The 13587-nt window shown below is 40.5% G+C and overlaps 1 protein-coding gene across 3 annotated transcripts in view; it reads left to right on the forward strand.

Annotated features, from left to right (window-relative positions):
* Positions 1-1857: 1857 nt before the first annotated feature.
* LOC123018489 (nucleolar complex protein 3 homolog) overlaps positions 1858-13587 on the forward strand; it is a 29712-nt gene continuing 17982 nt past the window's right edge. For 2 of the 3 annotated variants that reach the window (XM_044420650.1, XM_044420649.1), the window contains exons 1-8: positions 1858-1951; positions 4399-4603; positions 5029-5152; positions 7368-7525; positions 7612-7674; positions 8193-8320; positions 9852-10013; positions 11047-11140. In XM_044420650.1, the coding sequence (XP_044276585.1) occupies positions 1943-1951; positions 4399-4603; positions 5029-5152; positions 7368-7525; positions 7612-7674; positions 8193-8320; positions 9852-10013; positions 11047-11140 (943 nt within the window). In that variant the 5' untranslated portion in view covers positions 1858-1942. Of the gene's footprint in view, positions 1952-1979; positions 2046-4398; positions 4604-5028; positions 5153-7367; positions 7526-7611; positions 7675-8192; positions 8321-9851; positions 10014-11046; positions 11141-13587 lie in introns of those variants that run through there. The other variant, XM_044420651.1, reaches the window with a different exon arrangement.

Below are 13587 nucleotides of genomic sequence, written 5' to 3' on the forward strand. Positions count from 1 at the left end.
TACTGTCTTTTATTTCCCCCCCTCCATTACATAAAAAAGATTTTGCTTAAGATGCCTGTTACTCATGAACTCATCTAGAATAGAAGTGGACTCACTCAGGTGTGAACATTAACTTTTCCCCTCCCAAATCTAAATTCTTTGCAGAATGCTACTGTTGATTGTAACTCCGATTGTAACTTCTCAAGAGAATAAATGCCACAACACTAAACTCTTCATTTTGACAGATTTCTTTAAACTGAAGAAAAATAGCTGAACAGACATGGTCTCTGGTAATGCCTTGGCAGAAAAACCAAACTCAGACTGCATAGTTATTCATTGCATATAAAATGGGAAAGAGCCAGAGAAATCACAAATACCTGTTGGTATTTATCCCGGCATCAACCAAGGACAGGGAACTGTAGCCCCCCCCCCCCCACCCCTGCCGCAAGGTGTTTCTGGATTATAGCTCCCAGTATCCTTCACTATCACCTGGGGCGATGGGAGCTGGACTCAAACATCTGGAGTTCCACATGGGCACTACTTTTCGCACAAACAATTTTCTATCATTTCCGCATGGTTATTACAGTCTTAGTTTCATAGTATTGCATCCGTTATGAAGCTGGGTTCCCAGTATTTGTGATTATTGGGTTCACAAAATCATGCAAAAGCAGGTTAAATATGGCTTGTTGCATAAGCAGAACAAATTCAAGGGGTTGCTTATTTCCATCTGAGATCTTTTAGTACTACCCTTTCTGATGTGTATGTTTTGTGTTCAAGAAATTGCATTCTAAAGTTCTACTGTGCTGCTCTCAGCCCTGATTATATAATTTTGGCAGGAAGCAGCTGTCTTTCACATGCCTAGTCAGTCATTTTTCTGGATGTTGACTTGGAGATAGGAGCAGCATCAAACCCATATGGCTGCTTAGTTCTGTACTTTGAAGGAAGAAGGCATGGAGAGACAGAAAAAGTAATAAAACAACTTGGTACCAATTAGCAGACAGTATTCATTGCCAAATGCAAATGTCTTATAGTTGAATTAAATAGTTTATGTTGGTCCAGGAAACTGTAAACTGTTCTATACAGTCCATTCTCAGTTGAGTCATTATACTTCGATTATTCCCTCCCTAGAAAAACTGTAAAAATGTCCCTAAGTGAGAAAGTTCATATTAAAAACCAAATGTTTACATCTGTATTTCTAATATCAAGTTTTGAGATCCAGTTCTAGGCAAATTAAGATACATCAGACGTTCCAGTGTTTTTGTTCAAAATGGTAAATACAAAGTGCAGATTGAGGCTAGGAGGACATATATCTGATTGGGAAGGGAATATGAGACCCAGAAAGTGCAGGCAGTTGCTCTGAAAATACATTAAGCTGCCTGCTACACCCCCTAATTTGGAGACTATCTTTTGCAAGTTGTTTTTATGTTTTCTCTGGTGGAAGTCATAGTTGCTGGTCACAAGGTCTATTTTTCATGTGCATATATGTGCCAGCAATCATTTGTATGGGAGCCTAACGTTTGAAAGTGAGTTAGACTTAAATGAAATGGCCTGGAAGTAAACGTATTCATAGTAGACAGTCTCTCAACGCGCATGAAATTCAGATAACGCGAAGGACGCAATTTTCTTTCCATTACGACAAAAAAAGATTAAGCTGCTGCCCTTTGTGAGTGACGAAGCCCCGAGAGCCCAAAAGAGTGCCTGAGAGATGCTAATCTCTGACATTTAGCCAAGGTGGGCTATACAAGCAACCCAGGCTCTTGCCTTTATGGTCCCGGACGGGCGTCGGGTTCTTTCCCCCTCCAGTCCGGTAGAGATCGCTGTGGGCAACTTAGAAACCGGTTGGCTTGACGGGCTTTCCGGTCGGTCCTGTGCGGAGAAACTGGTTCCGTCGCCCGGCGTGTCTGAGGCGCGTTGGTTTGTCCGGAGGAGGGGATTGCGCCTTTTGGGCGTCTTTGTCGCTGTTATGAAGCCGGTGAGGGGGAGAGAGCGACGTACGCGCGCCCGCAGGCCGTGCTGGTTTCGAAGAGTACCGTCTGCATGGGTTGGGGGAGGAGTGAGAGCGGCAGGTAGCGTGGGAGCAATGCTGAGAGGAGACGAGGGAAAGGTGGAATGAAGTAGGAGTTGGGGGATGAGGGGAAGGACGCGGCTTGATAAGGAAAAGTGTGAGGAAGGGGAGATATCAAGCCAACTGAATGGATGGTTTTGTAAGGGATACAGTTGGAGACCGAAGGGGTGTGAGTAGTGGGAGCTCTCTAGGGGATGTGGACGTGTTGCCTTCTTGGTCAGGCATGGGCATAGTTCGCAGAATGTATGTGTTGGTTTTCTTCGATTTACGGTGCACTCAGAGTGACTTAAATGTATAAACAATCCCGAATAAAATGTCGCAGAGGAGCAAGAACATTGGAATAGGAAATAAACTCTCCTTGATCAAACTATGGTCTATTAACCTGCTTTCTACATTGGCCTATCAAATGCCCCTGAGAAGTCAACAAATAGGGTGTGAAAACAATAGTTCAGCCTCTTTCAGTGCGGGGCCTTCCTGAAGTTTTAGACTACAACTCCCAGCTTTCCTGACTGTTGGCCATGCCAGCTGGGACTGATGAGAGTTGCAGTCCAATGCATCTTGAAAGCAGCACAATCAAGAGGGCTTTGATAAACTTTCAGGAATTTATGCAATCTTCTTGTAAAGTTGTCTAAGTTGATGGCCATCATTTCATAAATTAAAGTGGTCAATGATTGCAATAGATTTGTGAATTAACTATGTTTTAAGTGAAAAAGTAGTTTCTTTTATCTGATACGAATTTCCTGTCCATTATGGTAGAAGGCTTTTCAAAAAGTAACCTTACTAGATGCCACAATACAAATGCATATGCAGTCATCACTGAGTCAAAGTTCTTAGAGTAGAACAAAACAAATTTTCATTTGTCAGTGGTATCAAGTGGAGCTCTTTAAATAGTGAATTCTAGAACGGAAAAACCCTTGCTTTAGTACAGGGGTAGCCAGACTTGTGCCGCAAAAGAGTTGTATATGATAAATGTCAGATGTTTGAGAGCGGCAAGACATGAGCAAATATTTATTATGGCTAAACAGACATTGCTACAATTATGAGGCTAGTTACTGCTTGTAGAGGTCTTGTGAGTCTCCATTTTGGCTATGAATAGTTGAAAATTGTATTTCAACTAATGCAACCTTATGCATACTTACCTAGGAGTAAGCTGTGGCAAACATAGTAAGACTTATTGCTGAATAAACTTCTGTTAGGGAACTGCTATGCTTTCAAGCCAAAATAACTAAAAACTTTTCAGAGTGGGGCCTTTCTTTTTAGCTCTGGATATTGGAGGAAACCCAGTGGCCACACACCGCTGCCTCAGAAACTTGACTGCAAGACATCACCCAGCAGCAGAAGCAGGTGGAAGTCTTGTTGCCAGCTGCCATACTGAAAGATTCAATGAGGACCTGATCCTCCCCTAGAATGCAGTCCCCTCAGCTCCAGCAGGGCCCTTAGAGGAAGCAGCCCAATTTCACATACTGGCCTTGGACTCTGTCCCTTCCATACTCCATGGCAAAAAGGGGCTACTACTATAATATAGTAACTGTACTATAGGCTTTTTTGGCCTTGGTTTGGCCACCCCTGCTTTAGTATAAGATTGTGAAACAGCCAGTGGGTAAATGTGCTGACTTGTAATGTGTACCATGAATGTCCTGTCTCTACTAACATGACTTTAGATAGGGATTTTATGTGGTCACACTCCCAATTTGTTGCAAAAGTTGGTTTTTTAGTGCCATATTCTCTTTCTCCATTCATGTGTATTGGCTTTGCTGTTAAAAAAAACCCTTATGCGTTAATTGTATCAATTTCTAACTATTTTAGCTTAGGATGCAGTCCTGTGAGCTCCTAATATTATCTGGGAGATCATAGGATAGAGTGGAATTCTCACATCAACCTTGGAAAAACACTGCAAGGTCAGAGCTAGGATGCCATCCCTGGAGATCGCCACACCCCACCCATGCAACTGGTGCAGTTCTTTCTATACCGGCTGGGCTCCAAACATGGAGGGCTGTCTTTGGAACCAGTAAGGAGGGGTGTGGAGGCAGGTGGCACTGCTCTTTGATGAATCTTCAGCCTCTCCTTGGCAGGAGGAGAAAAACATGGAGGATGAAGGAAGTATGGAGACAATCTTAACCTCCACGTTCCTCCTGTTTTGCAATAGAATCTGTAATCCTAGGAATTCCAAATGATCCTGGCAGCAACATTGGATGGTGCCCTTAATATTGCTGTCTAATGAATGAATGAGTGAAACAAGATTCTTCCTATTTGTAATTATTTGTTCTTAGTGCTGGACACCTTGACTTAAAACATTTAATGAATGCTATAGATTTATATAAAATGTCAACTAATTTATTCCTTATTCACGCCAGAGAAGAAATACCAAAAGAGTTCCAAGCTTCCGCAAATTATTGAAGACAAGTAAAATCAAACTTGACAACAAGTTAAAAAACAAACAGTTCAAACAGCAGAGTACAGCCAAGAAATACCGAAAGGAACAGAGGAAACTTAGACAAGCTGTCAAAGATGTTGTATCCAGGGCACCAATGGCTTTGGATGATAAAAAAAAGCATCCAGGTGAGATGTGAGTGTAGGTGTGTAAGTAATGGGAACCAGGGCTTTCAGAGATGATCTTTTGCCATCGAATTTAACTTCTCTCTTTTCTTTGAAAACCAGCTCACTTTAATAATGTAATGTCATTCTTCTAGGAACGTTCACTATTTGCACTGTTTTCCTTCATGGAAAAAGTTGCTTTGCTGCTGTTTAATATTGTAAGTGTTCAGGGGCTAGAGGATAGGTGTTTCTATATGGATGAAAGAGTTTTAAAAAGTTGATCTTATTTATTTCCCCTCTGGTGCTGATCTAGAAATATACATGGAAAAATAATACAAAGTATTTTCATTTGCAAAGTATTTTGTGGTGCTGTGCATTTGTGTGTGTTTGTATCTGTCTCCGTCTTTCTGTTTTTTGTATTTTCTAACTGTTTTTTGTATTTTCCCCAGCGGAAAGGGAGGAAGAAGAAAAAGAAGAAGCACTCCCTCTTGATATGATGGATGAAGATGATCTGAAATTAATGGAAGAGCTGGCTCAAAAGGCATCTTTTATAACAAGAGATCTAACTTCCAAGTAGGTGTTAGCAAATTGAATAACTATAAGTTTTTCAATATGTTTCAACATGATTTCATTTCACTTGCATTGATGTAAACAAAGTATAAAATTCAGCAAATAATAGTTTCTGTGTTCATGTAGGATCTCAGATGCTAAAGACTTTGACAGATTATAGTGTTTTCCTGTGGTGTTTTACTGTTGAAAGCCATATCAAGCAATATTGCCTTCCTCCTGTAATAGTATGAAGTGGAGATAGCAGGTTTTTAAGATGGCAGAGATACGCATTCCAAGTCCTTTAGAAGGTGGTGCACAGATTCTGGACAAGGATAGAATTTTGGTGCATTCACAATAGAATGTATAGCTGTGGAAGGAATGTTGTGCTTTTCAGTGAGTCATAGGCATTGATGACATTAATTACATCCTTATCACTGCTGTTAAGAACTTGTTAGAAAATTTCCTTTTCAGTCCGGCTTCAGACCCGGGTACAGTACTGAATCTGCCTTGGTCGCCCTGTACGACGACCTGTGCAGGGAGAAGGACAGGGGGAGTACATCCCTGTTGGTTCTTCTGGACCTCTCGGCGGCTTTCGATACCATCGACCATGGTATCCTTCTGGATAAACTTGCGGGATTGGGGGTTGGAGGCACTGCTTTGCAGTGGTTCCGCTCCTATCTCGACGGTCGATTCCAGAAGGTAGTGCTGGGGGACCATGTCTCTGCGTCATGGCAGCTATGCCATGGGGTACCACAGGGCTCCATTCTATCCCCTCTGCTATTTAACATCTATATGAAACCGCTGGGAGAGGTCATCAGGAGGTGTGGGCTGCGGAATCATCAATACGCTGATGATACCCAGCTTTACCTCTCATTCTCCACTAATCCAGGTGAGGCAGTGGCTGTGCTGAACCGGTGCTTGGCCGAGGTAAGGGAATGGATGAGGGCCAATAAACTGAAACTCAACCCAGACAAGACGGAGGTCCTGTTGGTTGGCGGATCGGGTTTCGGAGGGGGTGGATTTGACCTGGTCCTGAATGGTGCAACACTCCCTCTTAGGGATAAGGTCCGCAGCTTAGGAGTACTCCTCGACCCGGAGCTTTCTTTGGAAGCTCAGGTGACAGCGGTAGCGAGGAACGCCTTCCTTCAGCTTCGGCTGATTAATCAGCTGCGCCCCTACCTGGAGTACGACTGCCTGGCGACGGTGACACACGCGCTGGTGACTTCCCGCCTAGACTTCTGTAACGCGCTTTACGTGGGGCTTCCCCTGAAGACAGTCTGAACACTTCAATTGGTGCAAAATAGAGCTGCCAGGTTGCTGACGGGGACGGGGCGTTATGCTCACATGACTCCAGTCCTCCATCAGCTTCACTGGCTTCCCATTGAAGCCCGGGCCCAATTCAAGGTGTTGATTATGACCTACAAAGCCCTAAACGGCTTGGGTCCTGGCTACCTGAACGAGCGCTTACGTCCGTATATGCCCGACCGCCCTTTGAGATCTGCGGGAGAGTCCCTTCTCCAGGAACCCTCCATGAAAGAAATTAGGAGAGTAAGTACCCGGAGGAGGGCTTTCTCTGCGGTGGCGCCCAACCTATGGAATTCACTCCCCAAAGAGGTCCGCCTGGCACCGTCGTTACTGGTTTTTCGGCGCCAGGTAAAGACCTTTTTATTTAAACATCATTTCAATTGTTAAAACATATGATCTGGCCGGGGCAACTTCTTCTTCCTTCTCTTTCTCCTCCTATATTTTTATTTTATACTGATAATTTTAATTTTGTATTTGTAAATCAATGTATTTTTTTGTATTTTTATATTTAATGGTAATTTATTATGTACTATTGTATTTCAATGTATTTTATCATGTTGTAAGCCGCCCCGAGGTTTCGGCAAGGGGCGGCATAGAAATGTTATAATAATAATAATAATAATAATAATAATAATAATAATAATAAAGCAATAATGTCTAGGTCATTACAGTTATAAATGCTTAATATTTCTATGCTAAATGGAAAAGCAAAACAATTTTCATTGCTAAACCTTGAGTTTTGAAAAAGTCTGCATGGCAGGTGGTCTGCCCATTATTCTGTCTTTAAGTCTAATGAAGTATTATTACACAGAAATTGGAGTTATATTTTAGTGCATATTTTACTTCACAATCCAGTTAAACTATTTTTAATGTAAGCTTTACAGATATTTTCTATATGAAGTCTGATGTACTGTTTGTGTCTTTCACTGTGCAGTGAACCTGTTCATGTCAAGAAGCGTAAAAATGAGGAAGTGATTGAGAAATATGAAAAAATGCCAAGGCGCATGCAGATAGAGCCTGAAAAAGAACTTATTCATCTGCTTCCCATTAAAGACAAACGTGGAATTATTCCACAGACTATGGAAAAACCAGGTACAATCAGGATTGTCAAGCAAGTTTCCAGTTTAAAACCTGGAGTGTTAGTGTTACTGATTATTAAAGGGATGCTGTTTTTTTAGTTGCCACTGTTGAAGAAGATGAGCAAGAGAAGGATACAGCAGAAGAAATGGAAGTGGCACAAGGTAATGAACACTTCACAAAGTATAAAGTTAAAATATTATTTAAATGTTCATTCAGATACTGTTAATTGTTTAAAATGTTATAGCGTTCATTACTTAAATGGTCTAAATAGTCTTAAATGGTCTAGAGAACATGTTGTGATTTATATTCTTCAGTGAATTGCTGGATAGAAAAAAATGAAAATTTTTCTCTTAAAATGCTACCAGATGTATTTAGGGAGTCACACTTAAGTTTGAAGGAGAAAAAGAAGGGTGGGGGGGATCCAGGCAGCTTATGAAACAGAGCAAAATCACGAAGTATTGCTTGATAGTGATTGCTAAAACACAGCTGAATCAAAAATAGAAAAGCCCAACCAGCACCTCTAATATTAATTAGTTTAGAATAAGGCTTCGACAAAGGGCTTATGGGGATACCATTGGTTGTGAACTCTTCTAAAGGCCACCCTTGTGAGCTCTAGTGTAGAGCTGTGCAAATGTCTGTGCACACATTATCCAAAAGATTACCTGCTTTTCTTCATCAGCTGTTGAAGAGCCTTTACCTGCCCTCACTGCTGAAGAGCTATTAATTCACAGGAGGAAGAAGCTACAAGAGAAGAAGTTACAGATAGCTGCCTTGGCATCTGCCATCCTGTCTGACCCAGAAAATAATGTAAGTAACATTTCAGTTGCTTTACATTAGCCAGTTAAAAAGTAAGTAAATGTATGTTTTGTACCATTTAAAGACCAAAGTAGGAATGTGTGAGGAATCCATTTTGGAAATGGAAATTGGTTGGATTCCCTGGGCTCTGCTCCCTTGACTCCAGTCCATTTTGATGTGGTCTTGAGTCCAAGGCAGGGATCTAGAGCCAGCAATCTAGTCCCATGTGAAAGCTGTGCAAGGAGCATTCCTCTTGCATGCCAAGTGCAGTACTTTGTGCTCCTGCCTGTGATGTGAGAGAAGGTTGCTAGTTGCACAATCGTCATTCCACAAACATTTGCAAATTTCCAAGCTGCTTGCCTTGCTTCCCAAGATGGAGCTGAACGCTAGAAGACTGGATTCTGCAGAGCTTCAGCACATAGCTAGTTCAAAGTTACAAGTGTATCATTAGTACTGCAGAAAGAAGTGTTAGTTTGGTTTGGCACAGTGAACTTTTACAATGACTAACGTGCTACCATATACTTTGTGCATTGGAGGGAACGGTTCCTTTCCTATATGACCTGTTTGTAGTCTTATTTTTGGATGCTATTGCAAATGTTTTCTATATAAGAATTCATTAATAGTATTAATTTTGCTTTCCTCCTCCAAAGGCAGGGTGGCCCAACCCAAGGTTTATGCCATCCTTAAGGGAGGGTATTTCTCAGTACTCTAACAATCTTGACTGGCTGTAATTCAATGCAAGGATTTGACCTGCTCAAAAACTCCTCTAAGAGGAGGTAAACAACCTTTTTACCCAAGACTAGATTGGAGACATGGGATAAACTTCTGGTTCTTGTGTTTTCCCACTGGGGATAGCTGCTTTTTGGAATGTTGGAAGCAAATTGACCCTGGCTGGTCATGAAGACCATTTTGGATATCATCTGGGAAGATTAAGCAGTAGGCCTACTGTGATCTGGCAGTTTCGTTTTATTCAGAGAGTTCCTTTTTTAGGAGAAATATTTCCCTGCTTCCCCAGATTTTATTGGGAGTGTGGCTGCAGTTTTTAAAGGAGCCAGAATCATCTTGGAGATTTGAATTCACCGCCGTTAAAAATTTAATGTGAAGATGGTCCCACAGAAATTGAACTTGATGATTAATTTTCTGGGATCTGGGCATTGCTCTCCTTTCCCCACCATTTTTAAGTGTGTGTGGTTCTGCATGTACCACTTCCTTTTCATCTTCTAGTTAGAAGATGTGTATCATCCAAGCAGGCCACCCTGTGTAAGTTAAAAGCAGCTATTTCACATTTAGGCATGCTGGGACTGTAGCTGGCATTGTCAGGAATGACTGAGCTTTAAGCCAAAGCATGAGGAAGAATTCAGGTTGGGAAAGGCTAATCTAGAGAATTACTGAGTTGTTGGTCTTAGATTCTGTATGTTCTCCAAAGGTAACAGTAACAGTAGCCTTTTTGTTGCTTCTCCCTTAAAATAGTAATGGCTGTTTGAACTTTGTTTGAACTTATGCTTGTGAATGCATATTTCAAGGGCTTTTCATCCTTGAACAGATAAAGAAGCTGAAAGAATTGCGTGCAATGTTAATGGAACAGGATCCCAATGTGGCTGTGATTGTGCGAAAGCTAGTAATGATTTCCTTGCTGGAGCTTTTCAAAGATATTACTCCATCTTATAAAATCCGGGCTTTAACTGAGAGGGAGAAAAACACAAAGGTAAGATAACAGGGTTTGCTTTTTTAATAGTGGCTTAATAGTTGTTGGGAGTGAGGCATGTGCAGAAGAAAAGTAGACTGCTAATCTAACATGAATTTTTCTGGTTTGAATTTTGAACTTTTTTCATAACCCTTTTTTTAATCTTACTTGTTAAGACATTGGTTTTTTGTTTACTGGATATGAACACTTAACCCTTTTCTCAAAACGTTTGGATGCTCACTTTTAACAAATACTTATTAATAATTGTGTGCAACTCATTGCAGTGGAAATTAACTTGACAGTATGGCGTAATGGTTAGAATGTTGGACAGGGCTAAGGAATTTCAGATTCAAATCCCTTGATTAAGAAACTTACTCAATTTAATCTACAGCACAGGATGGTCATAAGGATAATGGTCTGTATGTGAAGGAGGGGCAGGAAGAGATTCACATATACAGGCAAAGGAAGCCAGCAAAATTATGTAATATAGTTGTGGAGGATGTGTAATTGCCAAGTAAATAAAAATCTAGGATTCAAATTGTGGAAAATGAAAGACAAAAAAAAAAAAAAATAAAGCAGGAGAGCCTTAAATACACATTTTGCTTCCATGTTTGCTTCACTTTCCTTGAAACAAAACCGCCCCCCTCCCACAGCAAATTTGTCTAAGCAAAGGAGGTGAGTGAGGTTTAGCTGTGTATTTCATTAACTGAGAGTTTTCACATGACCCCTGCAAATGTAGACCAGTGGTGTTTGGCTGGGGCATGGGGGGTTGTGAGTCTAGAGTTCGTTTACATGTGCTGTAGAGATATTTTTAGCATGGAGACTGAGTTGTCTTAGTGTAAATATTTTATGCCTGGGATATATCCAGTGAATGGAAAGATGCTTCTCAGGTATCATGTGCATACTTGCTTTGCGCAAATCTGAAGTAGATTTATTATGCCATAATCAGTGTCTATAATACAGAATGACATTCTGAAACTTCAGACACTTTATAGTTGTCACACAGTAGAAGTATAGGAATATATTTTTCTAATATCTCTTTGTTTTTCCTCAGGTTAAAAAAGAAACTCAGAAATTAAGAGAATTTGAGGAAGGCCTTGTGAGCCAATACAAGTTTTACTTAGAAAACCTGGAACAAACTGTGAAAGGTATATTATGTTGGATGGATGTAAGGAGTGGAAAGGAAGAAATAAATGTAATGCTTGGTATTTCTTAAAAAATGCACAAAGGAAAACATACCACTGTTCACTGAGGAGTAGTCTCATTAAAGCCAGTGAACAGTCAGCATAAAATTGTGTTCTCATGTATGCAGATTCCAACCAATGTTTTTTTCAGTTCCTTAGATTTGCAGTCTATTATTTTCAGGCTAACTATATGTTCATTAATGATGAGAGTCTGTGAGGAGGTATCACATTAAATTCTTCAGAGACTATCACTGGTATAGTATTCTAGAAGTAGAAGTGGACTCAAATAATATATTATCTAACCTGCCCTAAAGCAAAATCATTCCACACACAGGTTGATAACCCATGCAAATGTATTAACCCATGCAGTGATTGTCTGTACAATTAGTATAATAGAAAGTCAGTGTGGTGTAGTGGTTAAGAGTGCGGGGATTGTGACTCGGACAGTCTGAGTTCTATTACCCTTCCAGCCATGGAGCCAGCTGGGTGACTTTGGTCCAGTCACAGACTCAGCCTAGTCTACCTCAGAGGGTTATTGCTGTGGGGATAAGATTGAGAGCAGGAAGAGGAGAATTAGGTAAGCTACCTTGAGTTCTTGTAAGAAAAAAGGTGAGCTATAAATCGAATTAGCAGGCTACTTATAAAGCAGCTATTTTATCTCATATATGGAATGTGCAAAAACTGCCCTTTGTAGCAAATGTGCACAGATCTTTTCCAGGTTACCTGTGCCATGTATAGACATTGAGAAGTTATGGCCAGTGGTATGCATGTGATCTCCAGGTTGATCTTCCAACACTCAAGTAATATCTCTGTAGGAAATAATCAGTTTTGGAGAATAATTCTAATGCAGGAGGTTCCTTATTTTACTTCCTGCTGGGCTCGTTGATCGAAAAGTCCCTGGTTTGAATCTGCACAACGGAGTGAGTTCCCATTGCTCCGTCCCAGCTCCTGCCAACCTTGCAGTTCGAAAGCATGCAAATGCAAGTAGATAAAAAAGTACCACTTTGGTGGGCAGGTAACAGTGTTCCGTGCACTTCGGTGTTTAGTCATGCCGGCCACATGACCATGGAGACTGTCTGCAGACAAACGCTGGCTCCCCTGGCTAGGAAGCGGAGATGAGCACTGGCCCCCTAGAGTCAAGCATGACTGGACGTAACGTCAAGGGGAAACCTTTACCTTTAACCTTTATCTTCTGACTGAATTTTGAATACATGGAGTGGGAAAAGCTTTTTAGACCTAGGAATGCTCTTGCTAGTCAGAATAGGGGGGCCCAGTAGTAAGACTTTGTATAAGGCAAATTTCATGTATTCAAGTGCACTGGGAGAAAATGTCTTCAAGCCCTTACAAATGACAGAGGGGGACTCTTCAGGGCTGGAAGCTGAGTTAAATGATTTTAGAAATAGATATAATCAGTGGTACTTCAATAAGTCATGACTAAGTCTTAAGCCAATCCTTTGACTATAAAGCAAAATCTATTCATTGAGATACTCCTGACAGTACTAATTATTAAAGTGTAATATGTTCTGTCTACTTATAGTTTCCCTAAAGGAGACAGAAATTGGGCTTTATGACCTTATAGTACTACAATATTGTATGAATATTTTTATTAAATGACTATATATGCAAAGGCATTTGTGTACGCCAAACCAGTGGTTTTTTCTGCATTCACAATTGCTCTAGTGGCAATTTCTTTGTATTTAAGTAATTTTTTTGAGCTGGTGCTGTGATACAGATTTTCTTCCCATTTTTTGTTTGCAGTGGAGGACCATCCCTTTTTTTTAAACTAGGCTTTCCACAGCCATCTCTTAATTACTGTTTTCCCTGTTGCCATCATTCTTCTTTTGTTTTAAGATCCAATCTTGCTGAAAAAAGTAGGATGCTATGTATTAAAGGTACTGATTTGGAATATCTGGATGTCAATAAATGTTCCCTTTTTTGATTTCCTGGCACTATTTTTATGGAGGGGGAGCATGTGAAATTATAAAAGAGCGCTATCACAGACAAGACTAACTCTGCCTGCATTTTTAAATCTGTAAATTAAAGCAGCAAAAGTTAATTATCTTTTTATCATTGAATGGGATTTTTAGTTTTCTAATTATTTTTATAATTTATGTACAGTATAATTTATATACAGTCCATCAGCAGAAGAGTTGTGGATTTTATAGGGCATTTGATCTGAAACGTAGCATAGAAGTATTTTAAATAATAAAAGAAATGTTGACTAAAATGTATGCAGGATTGTATTCACAGCACTCACAAATTATGTATTGGCTAAAAGGCATTTTTAGTGCCACTTGAAAAACATAACAACTGGTTCATCTATCGCTTTTGTAACAATGGGCCAAAGGGTATTCTCCACTCTCTCTGGTCCTCAAGCTGAAATTTTGTGGATCCATTTACAGTAGTATCTG

Source organism: Varanus komodoensis, unplaced genomic scaffold, assembly GCF_004798865.1.
Source record: "Varanus komodoensis strain SLA01 unplaced genomic scaffold, ASM479886v1 scaffold11, whole genome shotgun sequence".
In the NCBI taxonomy this organism is placed as follows: Eukaryota; Metazoa; Chordata; class Lepidosauria; order Squamata; family Varanidae; genus Varanus; species Varanus komodoensis.